Genomic DNA, 21277 nt, shown 5'->3' with positions numbered 1-21277 from the left:
CAGCCCCAATACATTGCTTTTTTAAATAATAATAATAATAATAATAATAATAATAATAATAATAATAATAATAATAATAAAATAGCATTAGGGGCTGAGAGACAGGGTTCAGAAGTTAAGAGCACAGGCTGCTCTTGTGAGGACCTGGATTCAATTCCAAACACCTATAGAGAGACACATAGCCATATGTAATTATAGTTTCAGGGGATTCAATGCCCTCTTCTGGCTTCCTTGGACATCAGTCACATACTTGCATACATGTAAATAGACTACTCATACAATATAAAGAAAGAAAAGCAAGCAAGCATGTGAAGCGTCAAATATTTATTGGGGGAAGCATAAATCCTGAAAGTTAAAATGAACCCTGATGTTTTTTGGTTTTTAGAGAAATACTTTATTTTAAACTAGTTTTTGTTTTTGTTGTTTGGTTTTCCAAACAGAAGTGAAACAATGACTTAAGGCTCAGAGAGATAGTTCAGTGGGTAAGAGCATTGATTGCTTTTATAGAGGATCCAGATTCAATTCCCCTGCACCCACATGGTTCATTTTGCATATAACTCTAGTTCTATGGGATTTGGCACCCTCTCCTAGCCTCTGCAGGTACTACACACACACTGCACACATATGCAGGCAAAACAACCCTTCCTGTAAAATAACAGTTTAATGCACAGGATACAGAACTATAAAAGCACTAAAAAAAAAAACACAAGATAAATCCTTTTTAGAGCGTTCCTTCTTATTGCTCAGAATAACTGTGAGTAGTTTCCTTGCAACAGAAAATATGAAAATATGAAGAGATAATGAAGGACTTTATGTATTAGCATGCACAGTTACTTATTCAACAGTTATGCAGTTCCTCTGCTTGAATATTTCCTATATAAACTTGTATGCCTGTATAAATATATCTGAATAACATCTGAAAGTGTGTCATAGTGTATATATACTAAAATGTTACCAGCTGCTGTGCCAGAATGCCCAAGGAATTTGTGTCCAGTTCCTCTGCTCTCAATAGTGGAAGATGCCCCAGTGCAGTTCTGAGAGTTTCATGTGTGTGTGTGCCTCTTATTTAATCCTCCCTGTGCTCTTCTGATTATAGCTGTACATTTGGAGAATCATTTTTGAATGGGTTATAATTCAGAAGAAACTGAAGTATTGATGGGCTTTGTTCTTTTTTTTTTTAATTCTACTCTTTCAAAGAATTGAGTTTCTTGCATTCTTTAGAAATAACTTTCTTTTTCCCTAGACATATGTAAGTACTGCCATTATTAAAAGCATTTCATATTTAGTGACTGGCAAATGCCTTAGAGTGGTAAAAACTTGACTTTGAATCCAGGCCTAGTAACCAAGTCAAGTGTATTTTAGTCAGGATGGGGTTAGACTGTCGGTTTTTAACTACTTTTATCTATCAGTAGCAGTGTGGTTTTATACTTGGGTGTAGCAGTATGCATTAGCATTTATGGGTTTGTTGTAGTACCCGTTAGAAATTTGAGTATTTCATAGTGCTTTTAAGCTCTAAGAGACAGCAATTTTACATTATTCACTATTTTTGTCAATTCACCTAAAATAAACTAGTTGAACTTAGTATTGGATGTTGTTTTATGAGCTTATATTAAGATAATCTAATAAACTTGGACTCATTTTATTGTTTTCTGTGATTTTTCAATGAGCCCTACGTGACCCACTGATTTACTTGTTGTTTTTGTTTATTTTAATTTATTTTAGAGAATTCTCATTTCATTTATTCTGCTATTTGTATGTTTTGCTTGCATATATGTTATGCACTGTGTGTGTAATGTAGTGTCTGCAGAGGCCAGAAAGGAGCATTGAATCCCTCAGGAGTTACTATTGTGAGCCATCATGTGGGTGCTGGAAATTGATGCAGGTTCTCTGTAAGAGCAGCCAGTTATCTTAACCACTGAGACATCTCTCCAACCCATCTTTATTTTTTAAACTTACTGTTTTATACCACTAATACTTTGGAGTTTACAGTTCTTACAACTTAATTAAGCCTGCGTGAGTGTGTGCGTGTTTGGTCCCTCTCATATTTAAGCATTCATTCACTCATTTATTCTCTTACTGAAACAGTTGATCTCTTACTGAAACTTCAGCTCATTATTTGGTTAAGCTGGCTGGCCATTGAACACCAAGGATCTACTTGTCTCTATAGTTCCTACAGTACTACAGTTACAGGCATGTCCTGCCACATCTAGCTTTTTATTTTACACAGATTCAGGGGATCTAAATTTATGTAGCTGTCCCCAAATCACCCATTAATGTTTCCCCCTATTGATTTGAGATGCCATCATTACCATATGTTAAATTCCCTGTGCATTTAGATTTACTATTCAGATTTTTTAACTTAAATTTATTTATTGTATGTGTGTGGGTTATAAGTGTCAATGTCACAGGACAATTTGTGGGAGTTGGTTCCCTCCTTCCATTATGTGGGTCAGAACAGCAGTCTAGGTAGCAAAGTGCCTTTTCCCTGCAGAGCCATCTCTTGAGCTCCTCTGAGATTTTTATTATTTCATTTGTCCATGTATTTCTGCAGAAGAACACACTTTCATTATAGAATCTTTACTATTTTTGTCAATATTTTGCTTATTTTTCCAAATACACTTTATAATTAGTTTGCTTAATTGGGGGATAATAGTGGGGGCACATGTGATCATCATGTTTTTCTGGGGGTTGTATACTGATTAAATTATGGGATTTTGGGTTATTTTTTTCTTTTTCTTTTTTTGTTTTGTTTTTTTGAGATGGAGTTTCTCTGTGTAGCTTTGGAGCCTGTCCTGGCACTTGCTCTTTAGACCAAGCTGGCCTCGAACTCACAGCGATCTCCTACTTCTGCCTCCCAAATGCTGGGATTAAAGGCATGTGCCACCACCACTCAGTTTGGGATTTTGGGTTTTTCTATTCCAAAATGTAGCTCCCTCCATTTATTGACTTATAGTTTGTATCTTAGGTGGAGTGCTGTTCATGTTTAATAGCTTTAAACTTTATTTGGTTGTAAATTATATGTCAGTTCATTCAGATGTTCTTTTTTTTTAATCTTAAACTATGACCACAGTGCAATTTTAGAACATTTCTATCGACTCTTACCTGCCTCCTTATTTTTTTACTTTCTGTTTCTGCTTTTCCTTTAAGTATCATGCAATTTTTCATCTGTTTGTCGAATATGTTTTACCTTGTTTGGGCTTTTTGTATAAACGAACCATATGGGCCCTTCCTATGTGCTGTCTGACTCAGCATAAAGTTTCAAGGTTTATTCATGAACCAGCAATTAGTTTCTCTTCTTAGTTTTTTCATACACATTTATCTTATCCAGTTGATGACATTTGAATTGTTTCTCATAGTTGGCTGTTGTGAATATGTTGTCATGAATAACTGGGTAAAAATCTCAGTGCAGTTCTTGATTTCTGTTGGCTATTTTGTAAAATGAAATAAGCCAAACATGCACTGTCAAAATACTGTGCCATGGGCTGGAGAAATGGCTGGAGAAATGGCTCAGAGGTTAAGAGCTGCTCTTCCAGAGGTTCTGAGTTCTATTCCCAGCAACCACATAGTGACTCGCAATCATGTATAATGAGATCTCGTGCCCTCTTCTGACCTGCTGACATGCATGCATGCAGAACACTGCATGCACAATAAACAAACAAATATAAAAAAAATACCGTGTCATTTTAATTATGTGAGTCATCTGACACAGTCAAGTTCTTAAACACAGTAGAATGGTGACAACTGGGGTGTTGGGAGAGATGACTTTTGATTGCAGGGTGAGCAGGAGACCACAGCAGCTGGATCCTATCCAGTGCAGATGAGCTTGCCCAAAGTGACTATGATTCTTAAAAAGCCACACTCCTTTTCTCAGCCTTCACAATAAAACCCCCTCTGCCTTAATGCTAATCCCCTGCTAGTACAGATGTTGGCTAAAAACTATAAGCTATGTGGATAGCAAGGTTTCTCTCACAGTCATGAAAGTAAGAAATGAACATTTTCTACTTGTGAATTCTTCCTTGCTGCTGTGTGCATTGTCCTGAGTGACAAAGCTTCCTGAGTGAGACCTTCAAAACCATAGAAGGCAATCAAACACAGAGAGCCCTTGCAGTGTGGTTCCAGTTCCAATGCTCATGCTCTTTACACACACTCAACACTTGGTACTCATTTCCTACCCAAAGTACCTTCTGCTACTAGGTGCTCTCCACTTAACATTCTGAAGTTGTAACAGTTTTTTAAAAAATATTTATTGATTAACTTAATGTACATTGAGCTTTTGCCTGAGTATGTAAGTATGTATGTATGTATGTATGTATGTATGTATGTATGTATGTCTTATGAAGGTGTCAGATTCCCTGGAACTGGAGTTACAAACAGTTGTGAACTGCCATGTGGGTGCTGGGAATTGAACCCAGGTCCTTTGGAAGAGCAGCCAGTGCTCTTAACCACTGAGGCATCTCTCCAGCCCAACAGTTTTTGACTCTTAACCTTAGTCTCATCTGTTGACTCTTCAACAACAAAAAAGAGACTGTATAACTCCATTATTTTCATAATAATTTAATAGTCTTCAAGATCAAAATAAAACTTTTGCCTAGTAGTTAGCTTACACATGCCTTTTAAATGGGTTTGCCTTTTGTTTTCAGGAAGTATTGATGAAGATGTTGTGGTGATAGAAGCTTCCTTCACTCCCCAGGTCACTGCCAATGAAGAAATTAATGTTACCTCAACTGACAGTGAAGTGGAGATTGTTACAGTTGGAGAAAGCTATCGGTGAGGTTTTATTTCCTAGTTGTATACTCGGACTTATAAATGTAGATACTTTAACGTATTTGCTACCTGTTACCTCCAGATTTTCAATTTGATTATAATTGTACTATTTAAAGCCAGGGCACATTAGATTCACTTAGAGAAGAAAGTAAACTGTTGCAAACATTCTGTCTTAAACCAGCAGAGCTAGAATCTTAGGGGATATACTATTTTTATCATCACCCCACTTGCTCTAGCAGTTTCACTTAATTTTTCTCCCTTTTGTGTGTGTGTGTGTTTAAGAATGGGTTTGTCTGTGTAACAGCCCTAACTGGCCTGGAACTAGCTCTGTAGATCAGAGAACTCACAGATCTGCCTGCATCACTAATGCCTGGCCTACTTAATATTTCTTAAAATGGGGTTTAATTTGTAATGTCAGAATTCATGAACTGTGGAGTTTTGCTATGAGTAATATATAAATATTGTGTATAATTCTCAATTTACTTACTGTTATAAAAACAACCCTTGTTATTTGATTATGTCAAGATTGTCCTTATTGATATGCATGAAAATTGTTGTTATATTATGGGAGTCGAGTTTAGGATGTTTATGATGTCATTCTTCATTTGATCATGCTAAGTTCTGAACTAATAAGTGAGTAGAAAGATCTCATTTGTTTAGATAGATAGCTGAATATGCCATACCTCTTTTGTAGAATTACTTCTGACACCATGGCCCCTTGTCTGAAATAAAAAACTAATATTTTGCTTACCCTGTGCTTAAGATGATGATAAATATTGATATTAGTTATAATGAGTTGCTCATTTGATACACCAAACTAGTCTGTAGATTAATATTAATTTTCATGTTAGAATACCTGGTCCTCTGGTTGATGACATCTTCATTCAGCAGTTTATTGAGTACCTGACATTGCATTAGTCATTGTTTTTAATCCTTCTTGGGAAAAGTCTTGCATGAAGAACTTAACGTGTTTTATCAGAAAAGCTTGTAGAGTTTTAGAGTGACTGAAAAAAAAATCATCCTTCATTTATACTTACTAACTTGATTTAAGGTCTCGATCAACCCTTGGGCACTCCAGATCTCATTGGAGCCAAGGTTCAAGTTCGCATACAGGTCGACCACAGGAGCCTCGAAACCGCAGTAGGATCTCTACTGTTATACAGCCCCTGAGGCAGAACGCAGCAGAAGTTGTGGACCTCACTGTTGATGAAGATGGTAAGTTGGAGTTACAGCTGTTGGGCTATGAAGAAAATTCAATAAAATATCTTCTTTTCTTTCTTTCTTTTTTTTTTTTTTTTCAAGACAGGGTTTCTTTGTAGAGGCTGTCCTGGAACTAGCTCTTGTAGACCAGACTAGTCTTGAACTCACAGAGATCCACCTACCTCTGCCTCCTGAGTGCTGGGATTAAAGGTGTCCAAAACAATACAGAGAAACCCTGTCTCGAAAAAAACAAACAAGCCAAAAAAAAAAAAAAAAAAAAAAAAGGTCACATTTTGTCCTAATAGTTCTTTGCACAAACATCTGTTACTGACTTAGTTTTCCTGGTGAGGACATGGAAGTGGTTAATAGCATTGCCATACTGTGGTAAAATCAGAAGCTCTGGCTGGGCAGCCTGTCTTGGGATTATGCTGTGTCAGAGAGTACCGTTTGTGGTTTGATAGTCTGACCATGGGGTCCAGCAGCAGAACTTGGACTTTGCTTTCACTCTTCTTTGTAATTAATAGACCAGAAAACTTAGTAGGTTCTGGAAACTTTTTTTCTCTTGGTTCAGGACTCAAACCTAGCGCCTCGAACCTGCTAGGCAAACACTTTACCACTGACGTACACCCCTAGTCCTACTGGAAAACCTTCAACATCTGTTTAACTAGATTGTATAAGAATATGTTTCAGTTTTTAAATACAGTTCTTATCTTTCACTGACATTTCAATTTAATGTTGCAGTGAAGTTTCACGAAATCATTCTTAACCATTAGTTATGCTTACTAGGAAGTTTGTTTTTAATGCTTGTTTCTTTATTTTAGTCATTATCATAGTGACATTTTTTTTTAACTTGTCCAGGTGTGGAGAATATGCCTATAAGCAACACTATGCAGGCCATAACAGATGAATTCTAAGACCAGCCTAGCTATGGATAATAAGAAAACTGTCTCCAAGAGGAAAAATAAGTTGCTAATTTGAACTCAAATAAAACCCATCTTTAGTCTGCTGTGAAATGCTAAATTGATGTTTTGTGTTTTGTAGAACCTACTGTAGTACCAACCACTTCTGCTAGAATGGAATCACAAACTCCTAGCGCTTCCATTAGCAATTCAAATCCGTCTACCTCTGAGCAAGCCTCTGATGCTACTTCAGCTGTGGCCAGTAGCCAGCCTTCCACAGCTTCAGAGACTGCAGCTACTCTTACAAGCAATAGTGCGGCTGGTTCTTCTGTGGGCGGTACGTAAGAATGTTGGGGTACTCTTTCACAGTGTTACTGAGAATGTATTCATATACTGTGAGGCACTTCCTGTGAGCAAATCTTTGTGTATTATAATTATACTATGATTTAATACTTGAATTATATGTGTTATATGTGACCAAAATATTTTAGCTCAACTAAGGAAAACCAGGTGGTTGATAGTGAATTCATGGACAGCAAAGCAGAAAGTAGATAAGTTGAATTTCATCAACAGTTAAAAGCTTTTGTATATCAAAGTAATGTCAAGAAAGTGAAAGACAGTTCATAGAATTTAAGAAATATTATTTGTAAGTCCTATCTGATAAGGGTTCTAATGCCCAGAATACAGAAAGAACTCTAAAATAATAAAAACACAACAACCTAATTAAAAAATAGACACAGGGTTTGAACACTTTCCAAAGGCCAGTGAACAATAAATCTCATGTTCAGCATTACTGTTGACAAATGAAATGAGATTAAAACCATGTTAAGATACATGGTTATGGCACACCTACACAAGTGTCCATAATTTAAATACAACAAACAGAAGCAGTTACTAGATTTGGTCATAGTTAGAGAAATTGAAATTCTGATGACATGCTGGTAGAATGCAGAAAGGTACAGCTGCTGAGAAAAACACTGGCTGCTCCTTATGAAGTTCCGCTATGGCCCACCAGTTATCCTATGCATATTTTGAAATTAATTAAGATGGGGATAGGAGTTTTAAAGGTTTCAGTGATGTCATTTATTCTACTTTTGTTGCCCCTTGTTCTTAATGGCATCATAGATAAGAAAGACCCAATGTCAGAACTTTTCTTCTGTTTGTTTATTTGACTTGAACCCAGGCCTTCATATGTGCTGAGTGTGTTTTCTATCACTTAGATACATACCCAGCCTAAAGAATTTTGTATTTCAGCTCTGGTCACATTATTTCTTGTGTTATTTCTTGCTGGCTAACTTAACGCATCTTAATGTCTGTCATGGACAGTGGTGCAAACAGAACCATCCAGCCACGTGGTTGCTGGGAATTGACTGGAAGAGCAGCTAGTGCTCTTAACCTCTGAGCCATCTCCAGTCCTATATCACCATGTGTTCTCTCTCTCTCTCTCTCTCTCTCTCTCTCTCTCTCTCTCTCTCTCTCTCTCTCTCTCTCTCTCTCTCTCTCTCTCTCTCTCTCTCTCCTCCCTCTCTCCTTCTTGTTCCTCTTCCTCCTCCTCCTCTTCTTCTTCTTCTTCTTCTTCTTCTTCTTTTTTTTTTCCCAAGATAGGGTTTCCTTGTGTAGTTTTGGAGCGTGTCCCGGAACTAGCTCTTGGAGACTAGACTGGTCTTGAATTCACAGAGATCTGCCTACCTCTGCCTCCCAAGTGGCATATGCCACCACCACCCACCTATATCACCATTTTTAATGGGAGCATTTTGTGGTCTAAAATGCATTTTGCTTTTAATTCTGATAACACCTCTGTGACTTTCATTGGGCAAACTGAAAAATTACTTAATGGCTGGATTCAATAAAACTTTCTTTTCTGGAAAACTAAAGATAGAATTAAAAACTATCCATGGAGAGATTTCCCAAGATCGTCTTTCAAATACCATGTTCTCTGAAAAGAAATGTAGGCAGAAGCAAAATGGATTTTAATTTATTGAGTGTATGTATATATATTTTTCTTTTTTGTTTCTTTGTGTAGCTTTGGAGTCTGTCCTGGCACTCACTCTGTAGACCAGGCTAACCTGGAACTCACAGAGATCTTCCTGCCTCTGCCTCCTGAGTGCTGGGAGGTGAGCGCCACCACCACCTGGCTGAGTGCATATTCTTTCTTGGCAGGTGGTATTTTATATGATTTTATTTTATTTTTTTTTATTGAAATGATGTTTTAAAAAATGTGTACGAGTGCTTTGCCTATCACCATGTGTTTGCCTGGTACCCATGGAGGCAAGAAGAGGGTATTAGATTCCCTGGAACTGGAGTTATAGGCAGTTGTGAGCCACCATATGGATGCTGAGAACTGTACCAGGGTCTTCTGGAAAGCCAGCCAGAGCTCTGACTGTCCTGGAACATGTTTTATAGACCAGGCTGGCTTTGAACTCACAGAGATCCGCCTGCCTCTGCCTCCTGAGCACTGGGATCAAAGGCATGCACCTCTATCACTGGGCAAAAGTTAAATAATGTTGATTGGGATCATTAGCACACTTGTAGTAAGGATTTCAACTCTTCATTCACTTCTCTCCTGGTATTGTTAGTAGTTATGTTCCCACCTACATTTAATTATTACCTTAAAGCTTCAATTTACTTATTTAATTGTTTAGGTTTTTCAAGGCAGGATTTCTCAACAGCCTTGGCTGTCCTAGAACTCACTTTATAATCAGGCTGGCCTTGAACTCACAGAGATCTGCCTGCCTTTGCCTCCAAAACTCTGGGATTAAAAGTGTTCACTACGGCTGATAGGCTAAAGCTTTTATTCATGTATTATGTATGATTGTCTATTTAGTATCTTCTAAATGTTTTATTTCTTAGGTATTAATGTCACTGTAGTCTCTGAAAGTTCATTTTTGATGTTAGACTATACTTGCCATTCTTGTCCCAGGCCAAACTGTTTTACAGAAACCTGATAGTAATTTCAGTTCAACTTTACCTGTCTCGTGTTTCCCTGCCTTTTTTTTTTTCTTTTTCCGTTTTTTGAAACAGGGTTTCTCTGTATTGTTTTGGAGACTGTCCTCTGCCTCCCGAGTGCTGGGATACCAACACCTGGCATGTTTCCCTGTCTTATATAGATTTTCAACCTTAAATCATTTAAGTCAGTTAACTACACTTATATCCAAAGTCCTATATGGTGCAGGTAATGACCATGTGTCATGAAGGCTGTGTCTCCACAAGTGCTTAGTACCTCAAAGTAGGCTTTTGGTAGTAACTGACCTCAGTGTCATGTTGGTTTTCTTTCTTTCCCCTCCACCATTTTCTAAAACTCTCTTCTTTTCCTCAGGGCTTTCATCCCCTGTGCGAAGGAAATTAAAGAATTAAAATCCTCACATAGATGCTTTGACAGCACCTGTTGTTAACCTTTATAAAAGCCTTTGTGTGTTTATACCTGCAATTCTTTCCAAAGCCTGATCCACTACTAACCCACTGTCTATTCAGAATCCTGAGTCTGTGATATGTCTTTAGCCATAATATTGTGTTTTCTTTGTCTTTGGTATCTTCAGTTTCATTTACTCCTGGGTTGTCTATGCATATTTAATGTGGTTGTTTTTCCTTTATTATTAAAATATTTGCTTTCTTATATTGTGTGTGTGTGTTTGTGTGAGCTAGTGCAGTGTGGCGGTCATGTGGCAACTTGGAGAAGCCAGTTCTCTGCACAGTATGGGGTCCAGGAATTAAACACAGGTCTTCAAGCTCAGTGACAACTGCTTTCACCTACTGTCTGGCCCATTCTTTTTTTAATGTGCTTCTGACTTCTTTCAGAGTGACTAGACATGCACCATATTTCTGGTGACAATCTTCTTTTCTTCTTCCCAGGCCTTTCCTTGGCCTTACTGTTTTATAATTGCATTGTTTTCACCCATCACCAGGAAGCTGACTTTCATTTTGTGGTTTTTGCACCCTTCTCCTTGTTTTAAACTTTATATCCAACCATCCTTGGACATCTCCCCTGGACCATTTGGGAGTCACCTTCAGACTTACCATGCTCAACACAACTCACTTTTGTAGCCTGTGCATTTGTTTGAATTATGCTTTCCATCTGCTGTATTTATATGTTCAGCAAATAGTCATTGAGTTGATACTGTGTTTTCAGGTGTTTTTTTTCCCCACTGGGATGAGACAGATCTTCATTTAACATTCTGTATGACACGTGTCCCCTCCACCATACAACACATACTAAAAAAAAATGACAATAATAATAATAATAATAATAAGCAGCAAATGAAAGGATTGGCAGATAGTGGTCCAGCCAGATATTCACTGAGGTGGATGCTATGACTTTAAGTACAGTTGAATGTACCCTGAAGTATGCAGTATGAGAAAGTGATTGGTATTGTTGGATCTAGGGATTCAGAAGATCTTTTTGTTTGTAGCACAAAGTGGAAGAATTCACATGTTATTTCTGAAATTTTATTGGTAACAAATACAAAAAGATAATCTCTTATCAGACTTACACATCATGATACATGTGAACCCCTTGAAGAATTTATAATTTCAGAAAAGTCATAGTGGAGATACTGCACAACATTAACATTGCATACTATGTGTTATACGTATGGCATCATCACATTCATATTTATTTTAAAATTCTATTGATTTTGTGTGTATATGTATAGTGTGTGTGCAGTTCAGATAACAGCTTGAGGTAGTAATTTCTCTCCTTTCATCGTGTAGGTCCCAGGCATCTAACTCAGGTGGGCAGACTCAATCAACAAGTCTGTTACTTCATTGATGCATCTCACCAGCCACTATAACATTAAATTCTTATTTACAGATGAATACAGTACTTATTTTTTCAAAGTGGTATTTGATCATTCTTTGCATTTGTTTCTGTTTCAAGATGACTCGAGAAGAACTGCATCTAGTGCTGTCCCAGAAACGGGCCCTCCTGCAATGCCAAGGCTACCTTCCTGCTGTCCCCAGCACTCACCATGTGGAGGGACATCACAGAGTCACCATGCATTAGCACATCCACACTCAAGTTGTTTTCAGCAGCATGGCCACCATTTTCAGCATCATCACCACCACCACCATACTCCCCACCCAGCGGTCCCAGTTTCTCCTTCCTTCAGTGATCCTGCTTGCCCTGTGGAAAGACCTCCTCAAGTTCAGGCTCCTTGTGGTGCAAATAGCAGCTCTGGTTCCAGCTATCACGACCAGGTGTGTGGTTTTCACAAATAATTTCCTCTCTTCTCTTTTTCCTACTCCCCCCTTATTTTTTTCATTTGTGTTGCCTTCAGAAAGAGTGGAAAATCCCAGTGATGTGTTTTAGTGTATGTGGTGCTGTCAAAGTGAGTGTCTGTAAACTAAACCATATTCTTGAATGCAAAAAGGACCTAATTTGGTGACTATGAATGTTTAAATTTTTGGTTTACAGAAGGTTTAAATTATTGCAAATAATTAAGGAGAACAGTGGTATGGAAAAGTGAACATGGTATTTATTGTAAAATTCACTTTTGGGGTCATGGGATGTGGTGATTAAAGGTACATGTTACCAGTCATGATTCTAGTTCAGTCTCTGGAACCCATGTAGTGAAGAGTGAGCCAGTCCTTACAAGTTTATCTTTGACTTATACATGTGTGTGCACTAACACACACACACACACACACACACACACACACACACACACACACACACACACACACACTCTGAAATTAGAAACAAAAACCCAGAATATGTTATTTCAGGGAAATAATGTAACTGGCTTGTCTTGTGGCTGAACAACTCAGAGGCAGAGCTGAAGAAGGCTACCTCTCTGTGCTTCCTGACCTTTTATAAAGTACTGTTTTGCCTTTTTAATTTTGCTGGCTTTTGGGTTCAGACTACTTAGAAATAATGGACATGTCTTCTGTTTAAAAGATGAAGCTAGTTTCTGCCATGCAGAGGGAATTTGAAGAATTAGTTTAATATACAACCTAGATTTCAGATGTTGTTTTGCTTCTGGTAACAATTCAGGGTTGTCTGAAGTCATTGTGCCCCTTGGGAAGGAGGTGTATGGAAGGCCCTGCCATAAAGGAAAACTTCCTCTTACTAACAATGGGAGTTGAAAAAATGAGTAGGCTTATCTAAAGTTGTAGGCAGTGGTGAGGTAGCTCCACCAGCTTTCCTGTTCTTGAGAGAGCTGCTAACAGATGAGTCAGGGAATGTTCTGTTGTTGAGTTGATAAAGAATATAGCTGATTAAGAGATAGCCCTAGCATTCAGGTAGAGGCAGGCAGATCCCTGAGTTTGAGGTCAGCCTGGTCTGAGTTCCAGGCTGTCTGTAAAAGTGGACGGGTGAGGCAGAGAGGGAGGGGAGAGAAGAGGAGAGAGAAGAAAGGATGAACCCCAGCACTCAGAGGCAGAGGCAGGTCAACATAGCAAGTTCCAAGATACCTAGGAATAAAAAGACACCCTGACTCAAAAAACAAAAGAGATTGATCAGTTATATAAACAATGTTTCTTTTTGGCTTTTGGCCAGAGTCAGTAGGTGACTTTCTTTACCAATTCTGTTCACCCTAGAGCAATGGCTCTCAATTTGTGTGTCACAACCCTTGTGCAAGTGTGTGTATGTGGGGTGGGGTGGATGACCCTTTTACAGGAAAACACAGGTATTTACACTATGATGCACAACAGTAGCAGAATTACAGTTATGAAGTAGCGGTGAAAGTAATTTTATGGTTTGGAGTCATCACAATATGAGAAACTGTATTAAAGTGTTGCAGAGAATTAGGAAAGTGAGAACCATTGTTTTAAAGGAAAGGTTGGCTTAGCTCACAGTTGTCTTATGTTTAACAGACTGCTGATGGGGATGAACCTCAGGAATCACCCTTTCTGGCTTCCTAGGGCTGAGGTTATAGGTGTGCACTTAGCTTGTCATATGGCTTCTGGAGAAATCAAACCTATGTCCTCATGCTGAGCCATCTTTCTAGCCACATATGACTCTGCTGAGATAAAATCTTCAATGTGTAGGTTAGGTTGGCTTTGCCTGAAGTCTAAAGTGACAGGTATATTAACCACATCTGACTTTTACTTTCTTTGGAAAGCTACAAGTGTACTGAACCTAACTGCTTAACAATCAAAAAAATAAAATAAAAAAGAAGGCGAGTTTTGCTTTATAATTTGCTCTTAGAGTAAGATCCAAGTGTTTACTTAGGATTTTATGGGTTGAGACAGGGGCTCTTTGTATAGCCTTGACTGTCCTGGAACTCACTCTGTAAACCAGGCTGGCCTTGGTCTCAGAGCTCTGCCTGCCTCTGCCTCCCGAGTGCTGGGATTAAAGGCATGCGCCACCACTGCTCAGTGTTTACTCAGGGTTTTAAGTGACTAGCACATAGTTGTATATATTCCAGTAATTTGATGCATGTATAAAATGCGTGATGATTGGGGCTGGAGAGATGGCTCAGTGGTTAAGAGCACTGATTGTTCTTCCAGAGGTCCTGAGTTTGATTCCCAGCAACCATATGGTGGCTCACAAGCATCTGTAGAGATCTGGCACCCTCTTCTGGCCTGCAGCATACATGCATACAGGCCATTGTATACATAATAAACAAATGTTTAAAAAAAATGTGAGATGATCAACAGAATAGCCTTCATGTACATCACAGTCATCATTTCCATGTAAGGAACATGAAGACTCAGATACTCATTGTTGACCATAGTTGCTCTACTGTGTACTTTGGACTTTTCAAGTCACATTCTTTGAGGGGAGAAAATATAAACTTTTCCTAACTCACTATGTAGATCAGGCTGGTTTCTAACTTACACAGAGCCTCCTGCCTCTGCCTCCTAAGTGCTAGACTTAAAGCTATATGCTACTATGCTCTGCTGTTTTTTGTTTTGGTACTGTTAGAATTTTAGTTGATGATATAAAAAATAATGTAGAAAGTGTAGGCAAACAGATTGCTCCTAGAATTCTGTTTTCAGTGCTGTGATAGATAGCATACTGTCTGAGGCGTCCTGAAGTCCTGATTAGAACTTCAGAGGAGAGCATGTCTGCTTTCAAACCCTCTTTTCTTCTGGTCCCAGTTGTGCATAATGAAAGAGAAAGAAATCTTTACATTTTTTCAAGTTATTTTATGTGTATGTGTATATTCCTGCTTGTTTATATGTACCACATTCATGCATGTTTTCAGGGAGGCCAGAAAAGGGCATCACATCCTCTGGAACTAGAGTTTCAGGTAGTTGGGAGCTACCTACTGTGGGTGCTAGGAATCGAACTTAGGTCTTCTGCAAAGGAATCAAGTGTTTTTAATTAGTGAGCTATCTTAAGCCCCAAGAAATAAATCGTATAGCAACATATTAGTTAAATATTTATCTTATATCTTATACTTCACTTAAATAGAGTTGATTCCACATTTTAATTGTAAAAATGTTAATTTTAGAGTTTAGGCTTTATTTAGTATTGTCTTTGTGTTTGATTTTACTCTTACATAGAATTACCATTTCCAAGTTCATTTGAAGATCTTGTTTTCCTAGAGAGCACAAGGGATTTTTTGTGACAGGAAATGTTGTTTTCTTGAAACTTGAGAAAGGTAAACTCTAATTGTTCTTTACTCAGCAGGCATTACCAGTTGATCTGAGCAGCAGTGCTCTCAGGACTCATGGAAGTGGGAGTTTCCATGGTGCATCTGCCTTTGACCCCTGCTGCCCTGTCTCCTCTTCCCGGGCCGCAGTCTTTGGCCACCAGGCTGCTGCCGCCCCGACTCAGCCATTAGCAATAGATGGCTATGGCTCAAGCATGGTTGCGCAGCCCCAGCCCCAGCCACCTCCACAGCCTTCTCTCTCATCGTGTCGGCATTATATGCCACCTCCTTGTAAGTATGAATTTAATGGAGAAAGAACTAGAGCATATACATTAGCATTGTAATTCCCCTCATGGAATTAGAGTAGTTTATAAGTTTTATTTGGCTTAAGAATGGAATTTTTTAGTTGAATGATATAAAAAATAATGTAGAAAGTGTAGGCAAACAGATTGTTCCTAGAAAAATCTGTTTGCCTGTTTGTGAAATTGCGATATGTTGAATGGCACCTTACATTCTTAGGCAAGGAAGTTTTAAGGGATTTGGCTTTAGTTTTTAGGAGTAACTGAAGAAATGCGAAAGTTTTGTAGTATTTCTAGGCACAATAAAGGAAATGTTATTCAAGAATTCTTAATTTTTATTTAAAGAATACTGATTGAGAGCTTTGATAGAATGGCTTACCATTTGGAAAAAGAGTTGTATAGTCATTTGGTATGGGCAACTACAACAAATCCAGGCATGGCAGCTATAAGGAAATTGGAATCTACTAAACAGCTTAAAATTGGTAACTATCTTGGGCTATGTAACATAGTACTCTGGCCATCCTGGACTAGCTCTGTAGACCAGGCTGGTCTCGAAGTCACAGAGATCTACCTGCCTTTATCTCCCAAGTGCTGTGATTAAAGGTGTGCACCACCACCCAGCAGGTCTTAGCTGATTATAAAATGGAAACTTAACAAACATTTTGATAATAACTTCTGCTAAGAGTAAACCTTTGAGGGCTGGAGGTAAAGAGGTAAGGAATACTGGCTGTTCTTCCAGAGGTCCTGAGTTCAATTCCCAGCAACCGCATGGTGGCTCACAAGTGTTTATAATGAGATCTGGTACCCTCTTCTGGCATGCAAGCATACATGTAGGCAAAGCACTATATATATAATAAATAAATGAATCTTAAAAAAACAAAACAAAAACCACCAAAAAACATGAGCAATAGGCCTGGCTAGATGGCTTAGTGGTTAAGAACACTTGCTACTCTTACAAAAGATCCAGGTTCAATTCCCAGTACCCATATGGCAGCTCACACCTGACTGTAACTCCAGTCCCAGGGCGTCTGACACCTTCGCACAGAGACACATGAAGGCAAAACATCAATGAACATAAAATAAAAGTAGTTAAAAAACAATGAGTCATTTCATTACATAATGTTCTGCATTTTTATTTGATTTAATAATACATTGTTTTTTTTCTCACCATGATTAACTCACAAAACTGGAGCTTAGAACTGGACAGTGGTGGTGCATGCTTTTAATCTCAGCACTCTGAGGCAGAGGCAGGCAGATCTCTGTGACTTTGAGGCCAGCCTGGTCTACAAATCGAGTTTCAGGACAGCCAGAGCTGTTGCACAGAGAAACCCTGTCTTGAAAAATAAAACAAAAATCAAACAAACATAAAAAAAACCTCGAGCTTAGGAATAGTCTGTTTTTTTTTTCACTTCCTCTCCCGTATTTGTTATTTTTAAACCCTTTCAGAACATTCCATTATATTAAATCAGCCCTCTCAATGAATATTTAAGTTGTTTGTGGCTGCTTGAGTCTTTCTGTAACCAGAGAAGTATACTTTCAAGTCAGTATTGTTAAATATCTCTCAAAGAGTTTGTGCCAGTTTATACTTGTCAATGGGAGAGCTCTGTAAGCGAAGGTAGGAATTTGAATTGCATTCCCATGTGAAAGGTATTTTGATTACCCTCCAGGCTGCTTTTCCTCTGGGGATTTGTCATATGTGTATGTTCCCAATTTCCCCACTTCCCTTTAAAAGCATTTCTAGTATACTTAATTTATGTACAACAGAGCCATTCTAATTACCCCTCTTTTCACATTGGAAAAGAATGATTGAGGGAAAGCACAAGTTTTTATGTGAAATGATATGAGCGGACTTCCCAACTCTGGCAAGTTAACTTGGATATTTTTGGTGAACTATTTACCTCCTTTATTTTCTATTTTTTCACACTGATAAAATAGGAATAATTATGATTGGGTATAGATTCCAAAAACTTTGATCCAGGTGACTAGTTTGTATTATTACTTTAAGAAAACGTCTTTGCTTTTGAAAGTTCATGGTCTTGAGTTAAGTGATGAAGCCAGGGTGCTTGGAAAGCCATGTTTGAAATGTTTTGTGGTCACCTGGGTGGCGGTGGTGCATGCCTTTAATTCCAGCACTCGGAGGCAGAGGCAGGTGGATCTCTGTGAGTTCCAGACCAGTCTTGTCTATGAGAGATAGTTCCAGGACAGCCTCCAAAACCACAGAGAAACCCTGTCTTGAAAAAAAAAAAAAAGAAAGAAATGTTTTGTGATCTATAAAGCTCTGCTACTGATGAATATTTAAGTTATAGATAGAATAAAGCTATCTGCTGTTATTTATTAGAAAAGAGATTGAGACAGGGCCTTAATTATGTGGCCTGGAACTTATGATCTACCTCATATCTCAGCTGAAATACTGGCATACATGTGCTGCTGCATCCAGCAGAGGCTCCTTTCAACTATTGAGCCAGGGTGTACACTGTGCGGTTTAGTAGTGAATATGGAATTAAGCAGTCTTCATACTATAAGTGACAAGTAAACCCCCCAGCCCCCCTCCCCATTTTTTGAACCAAAATTTCCTTTATACAAAGTATTAAAATGCAATTGCATTTCCAAAATGAAATCACAGGTATAAAGTTGTATTCATAAGTAGGCTAAGTCAAAAGATATACAATAAAAAGAAACATCTATGGGGCAAATGTAAACATGAATGAAGACACTCCTGAATTCCTACTTCCCATGTTTCATTGAGCATCAGAAACCACCACCAGTCTGGCTGGGCAGTGATGGCACACACTTTTAATCCCAGCACTAAGGAGGCAGAGGCAGGTGGATCTCTGTTAGTTGGAGGCCAACTTGGTATATAAAGCAAGTTATAGGACAGTTAGACCTGTTATACAGAGAAACCCTATCTTGAAAAATCTTAAAAAAAGAAAAGAAAAAAACCAAATCATCTTTTAGTTGTTTCTACATTCTCTGCATCTGATTGGGTCCTTGGATTTTATTTCATTTCCAGTATAACACTCTCCACAAATACATACTATCAGCCTCTGATTTTGGGGGTTGAATGTCTTTTTGGGCATTCTTTCTTAGTGCTTCCACAGCTTGGAACTTCTCTATGATAAGTGGAGCTTTTTAGGAAGCAATTTCAAAAGGAGTTATTTTAAATTTTATTTTATGTATAATTGATAAACATCTATGTGCTTTAATAGATTTTTGTAACTTGGTAAGAACATCCATAAACTTCCAAAAGAAGATGAATATGGTGGTGCATGCTGGAAAAACCAGTACCAGTACTTAGAGTTTGGAGGCAGGGTAATTGAGAGGTTAAGGTCAGCCTGGACTTCAGACCAAAACTTTGCTTCAAGAAGAACAAAAACTTCTGGACATGGTGGCACATGCCTGTAATCCAAGCACTTGCAAGGTTTCAGGACACTCTGGTCTACCTAGTGAGATTCTGTGATGAAAAACCAAACCAAAACAACTTTGAAAAAGTAACTGAAAAGGAATGGGAATGAAGAGTAGGTGGCCTATATGGGCAGCATTCTGTGCTGGTTGCAGAAATCGTCTCTTAGAATGCTTATTGAAGAGTTAAGTGGACCCATTCTAAAACAGAACTTTGACTTTGTAAAACTTGCGAATGTAGTGCTGGAAAGCTCTGAAAGATGTTGGTCAGTTGTGAGTTGGAGAGACGTGGTTAGCAATAATCTAACAAGTAACTTTGTCACCTAAGTGTTGGAGCTGTGTGCCGTCTTGAAGAGTAAAGCATTGAGTTAATAAAAAGACTTTTAGAAAATTGTTTGAAAGTGGGGGTGGACAAGAAAATTAGTTTTAAAAATTACAAACCATAATGGGACTACAAACACTCAAGAAGCAGAGGCAGGTGGATCTCTGTGAATTCAAGGCCAGCCTACATGGCAAGACCCTATCTCAAGCAAACAAATATTCTTGGAATATGTTTTGAAGAATGTCCTCCATACATATGCCCTCAGGTGTGCCCACTGTTACACAAATAAACAAATAAATGTAGTTTTCCAGTGGTTTTTTTTTTTTTTTTTTTTGAGACAGGGTTTCTCTGTATTGTTTTGGAGGCTGTCCTGGAACTTGCTCTGTAGACCAGGCTGGCCTCAAACTCACAGACATCTGCCTGCCTCTGCCTCCCGAGTGCTGGGATTAAAGGCGTGTGCCACCAACACCCGGCTTTCCAGATTATTTTTAAAAAATGACTTGGGGCTGGAGAAGTGACACAGCAGTTAAGAGCACTGTCTGCTCTTCCACCAGATGACAGTGGTTCAATTCCCTGCACCCACATGGCAGTCCACAACTGTCTATAACTCCTGTTGCAGAGGCTCTGACACCCTTACACAGACATACATGCAGCCAAAACATCAGTGTACATATCATAAAATGCAAATTAAAAATGACTTAAAAAGGGCTGGAGAGATGGCTCCGAGGTTAAGAGCATTGGCTATTCTTCCAGGGGTCCTGAATTCAGTTCCCAGCAACCACATGGTGGCTCACAACTATCTATAATGAGATCTGGTATCCTCTTATGGCCCGCAGGCATTCATGCAGGCAGAACACTATGCATAATAAATAAATAAATAAATAAATAAATCTTTAAAATTTTTTTAATTCACTTAAAAAATGCCTTGAAGATAGTCTTCTGTTTAATAAACTAGAGAGTGATAAACTGTAGCTCCAAACTAGACCACTAGAATATCCCCAAATGATGGGCTACGAGAGGGCTATCAGTAGAATGCTTGCCATGTAAGCATGAGGAACTGAGTTCTAGTTCCAGAAACGATGGGAAAAAGCTTTGTATAGTAGTGTGTACCTGTAATCCAAGTGCTGGAAGACCAAGACAGGAAGATAAGCTTTATTGGCCAGCAGATTAACTACACTGAATCAATGAGCCCCAATTCCAATGAGAAAACCTCTCAAAAAACAGAGTTGTCCTGGTTAGGGTTTCTATTGCTGTAATGAAACACTACAACCAAAAGCAACTTGAGAGGGAAAGGGTTTATTTGGCTTGCATTTGCACATCATGTCCATCATTGAAGGAAGTCAGGACCAGAACTCAAGCAGGACTGGAGGCAGGAGCTAATGCAGAGGCCATGGAGGGTTGCTGCTTGCTGACTTGCTTTCCCTGGCTTGATCAGCCCACTTTCTTATAGAACCCAGTACTTCCAGTCCAGGGATGGTACCACCCGCAGTGGGCTGGGTCCTCCCTCACCAATCACTAACTTTAAAAAAATGCAGCCGGGCGTTGGTGGCACACGCCTTTAATCCCAGCACTTGGGAGGCAGAGGCAGGCGGATCTCTGTGAGTTCGAGGCCAGCCTGGTCTACAGTGCTAGTTCCAGGACAACCTCCAAAACAATACAGAGAAACTCTGTTTCAAAAAAACTAACAACAAAAAATGCCCTATAGCTCAATCTTAGGGAAATCATTTTCCCAATTGAAGTTTCCTCTTTTCAGATAACTCCAGCTTGTGTCAAGTTTACATAAAACTAGCCAGCACAAAAGTTAGTAACAAAACTGTGGCTTATGCACACTAGTGTTTGTGTACTGCAAGAGCATGT

At 38.7% G+C, this 21277-nt stretch overlaps 1 protein-coding gene across 8 annotated transcripts in view; it reads left to right on the top strand.

The window, feature by feature from the left end:
• Rnf111 (ring finger protein 111) overlaps positions 1–21277 on the top strand; it is a 67424-nt gene that overhangs the window by 29671 nt on the left and 16476 nt on the right. For 7 of the 8 annotated variants that reach the window (XM_021230345.2, XM_021230342.2, XM_040739713.1 and 4 more), the window contains 5 exons: positions 4641–4767; positions 5816–5979; positions 7006–7200; positions 11737–12056; positions 15436–15691. In XM_021230345.2, the coding sequence (XP_021086004.1) occupies positions 4641–4767; positions 5816–5979; positions 7006–7200; positions 11737–12056; positions 15436–15691 (1062 nt within the window). The remainder of the gene's footprint in view (positions 1–4640; positions 4768–5815; positions 5980–7005; positions 7201–11736; positions 12057–15435; positions 15692–21277) is intronic. The other variant, XM_005075474.4, reaches the window with a different exon arrangement.

This window comes from Mesocricetus auratus, unplaced genomic scaffold, assembly GCF_017639785.1.
Source record: "Mesocricetus auratus isolate SY011 unplaced genomic scaffold, BCM_Maur_2.0 Super-Scaffold_100691, whole genome shotgun sequence".
Classification (NCBI taxonomy): domain Eukaryota; kingdom Metazoa; phylum Chordata; class Mammalia; order Rodentia; family Cricetidae; genus Mesocricetus; species Mesocricetus auratus.
This window is presented reverse-complemented; position numbering and strand designations above follow the sequence as displayed.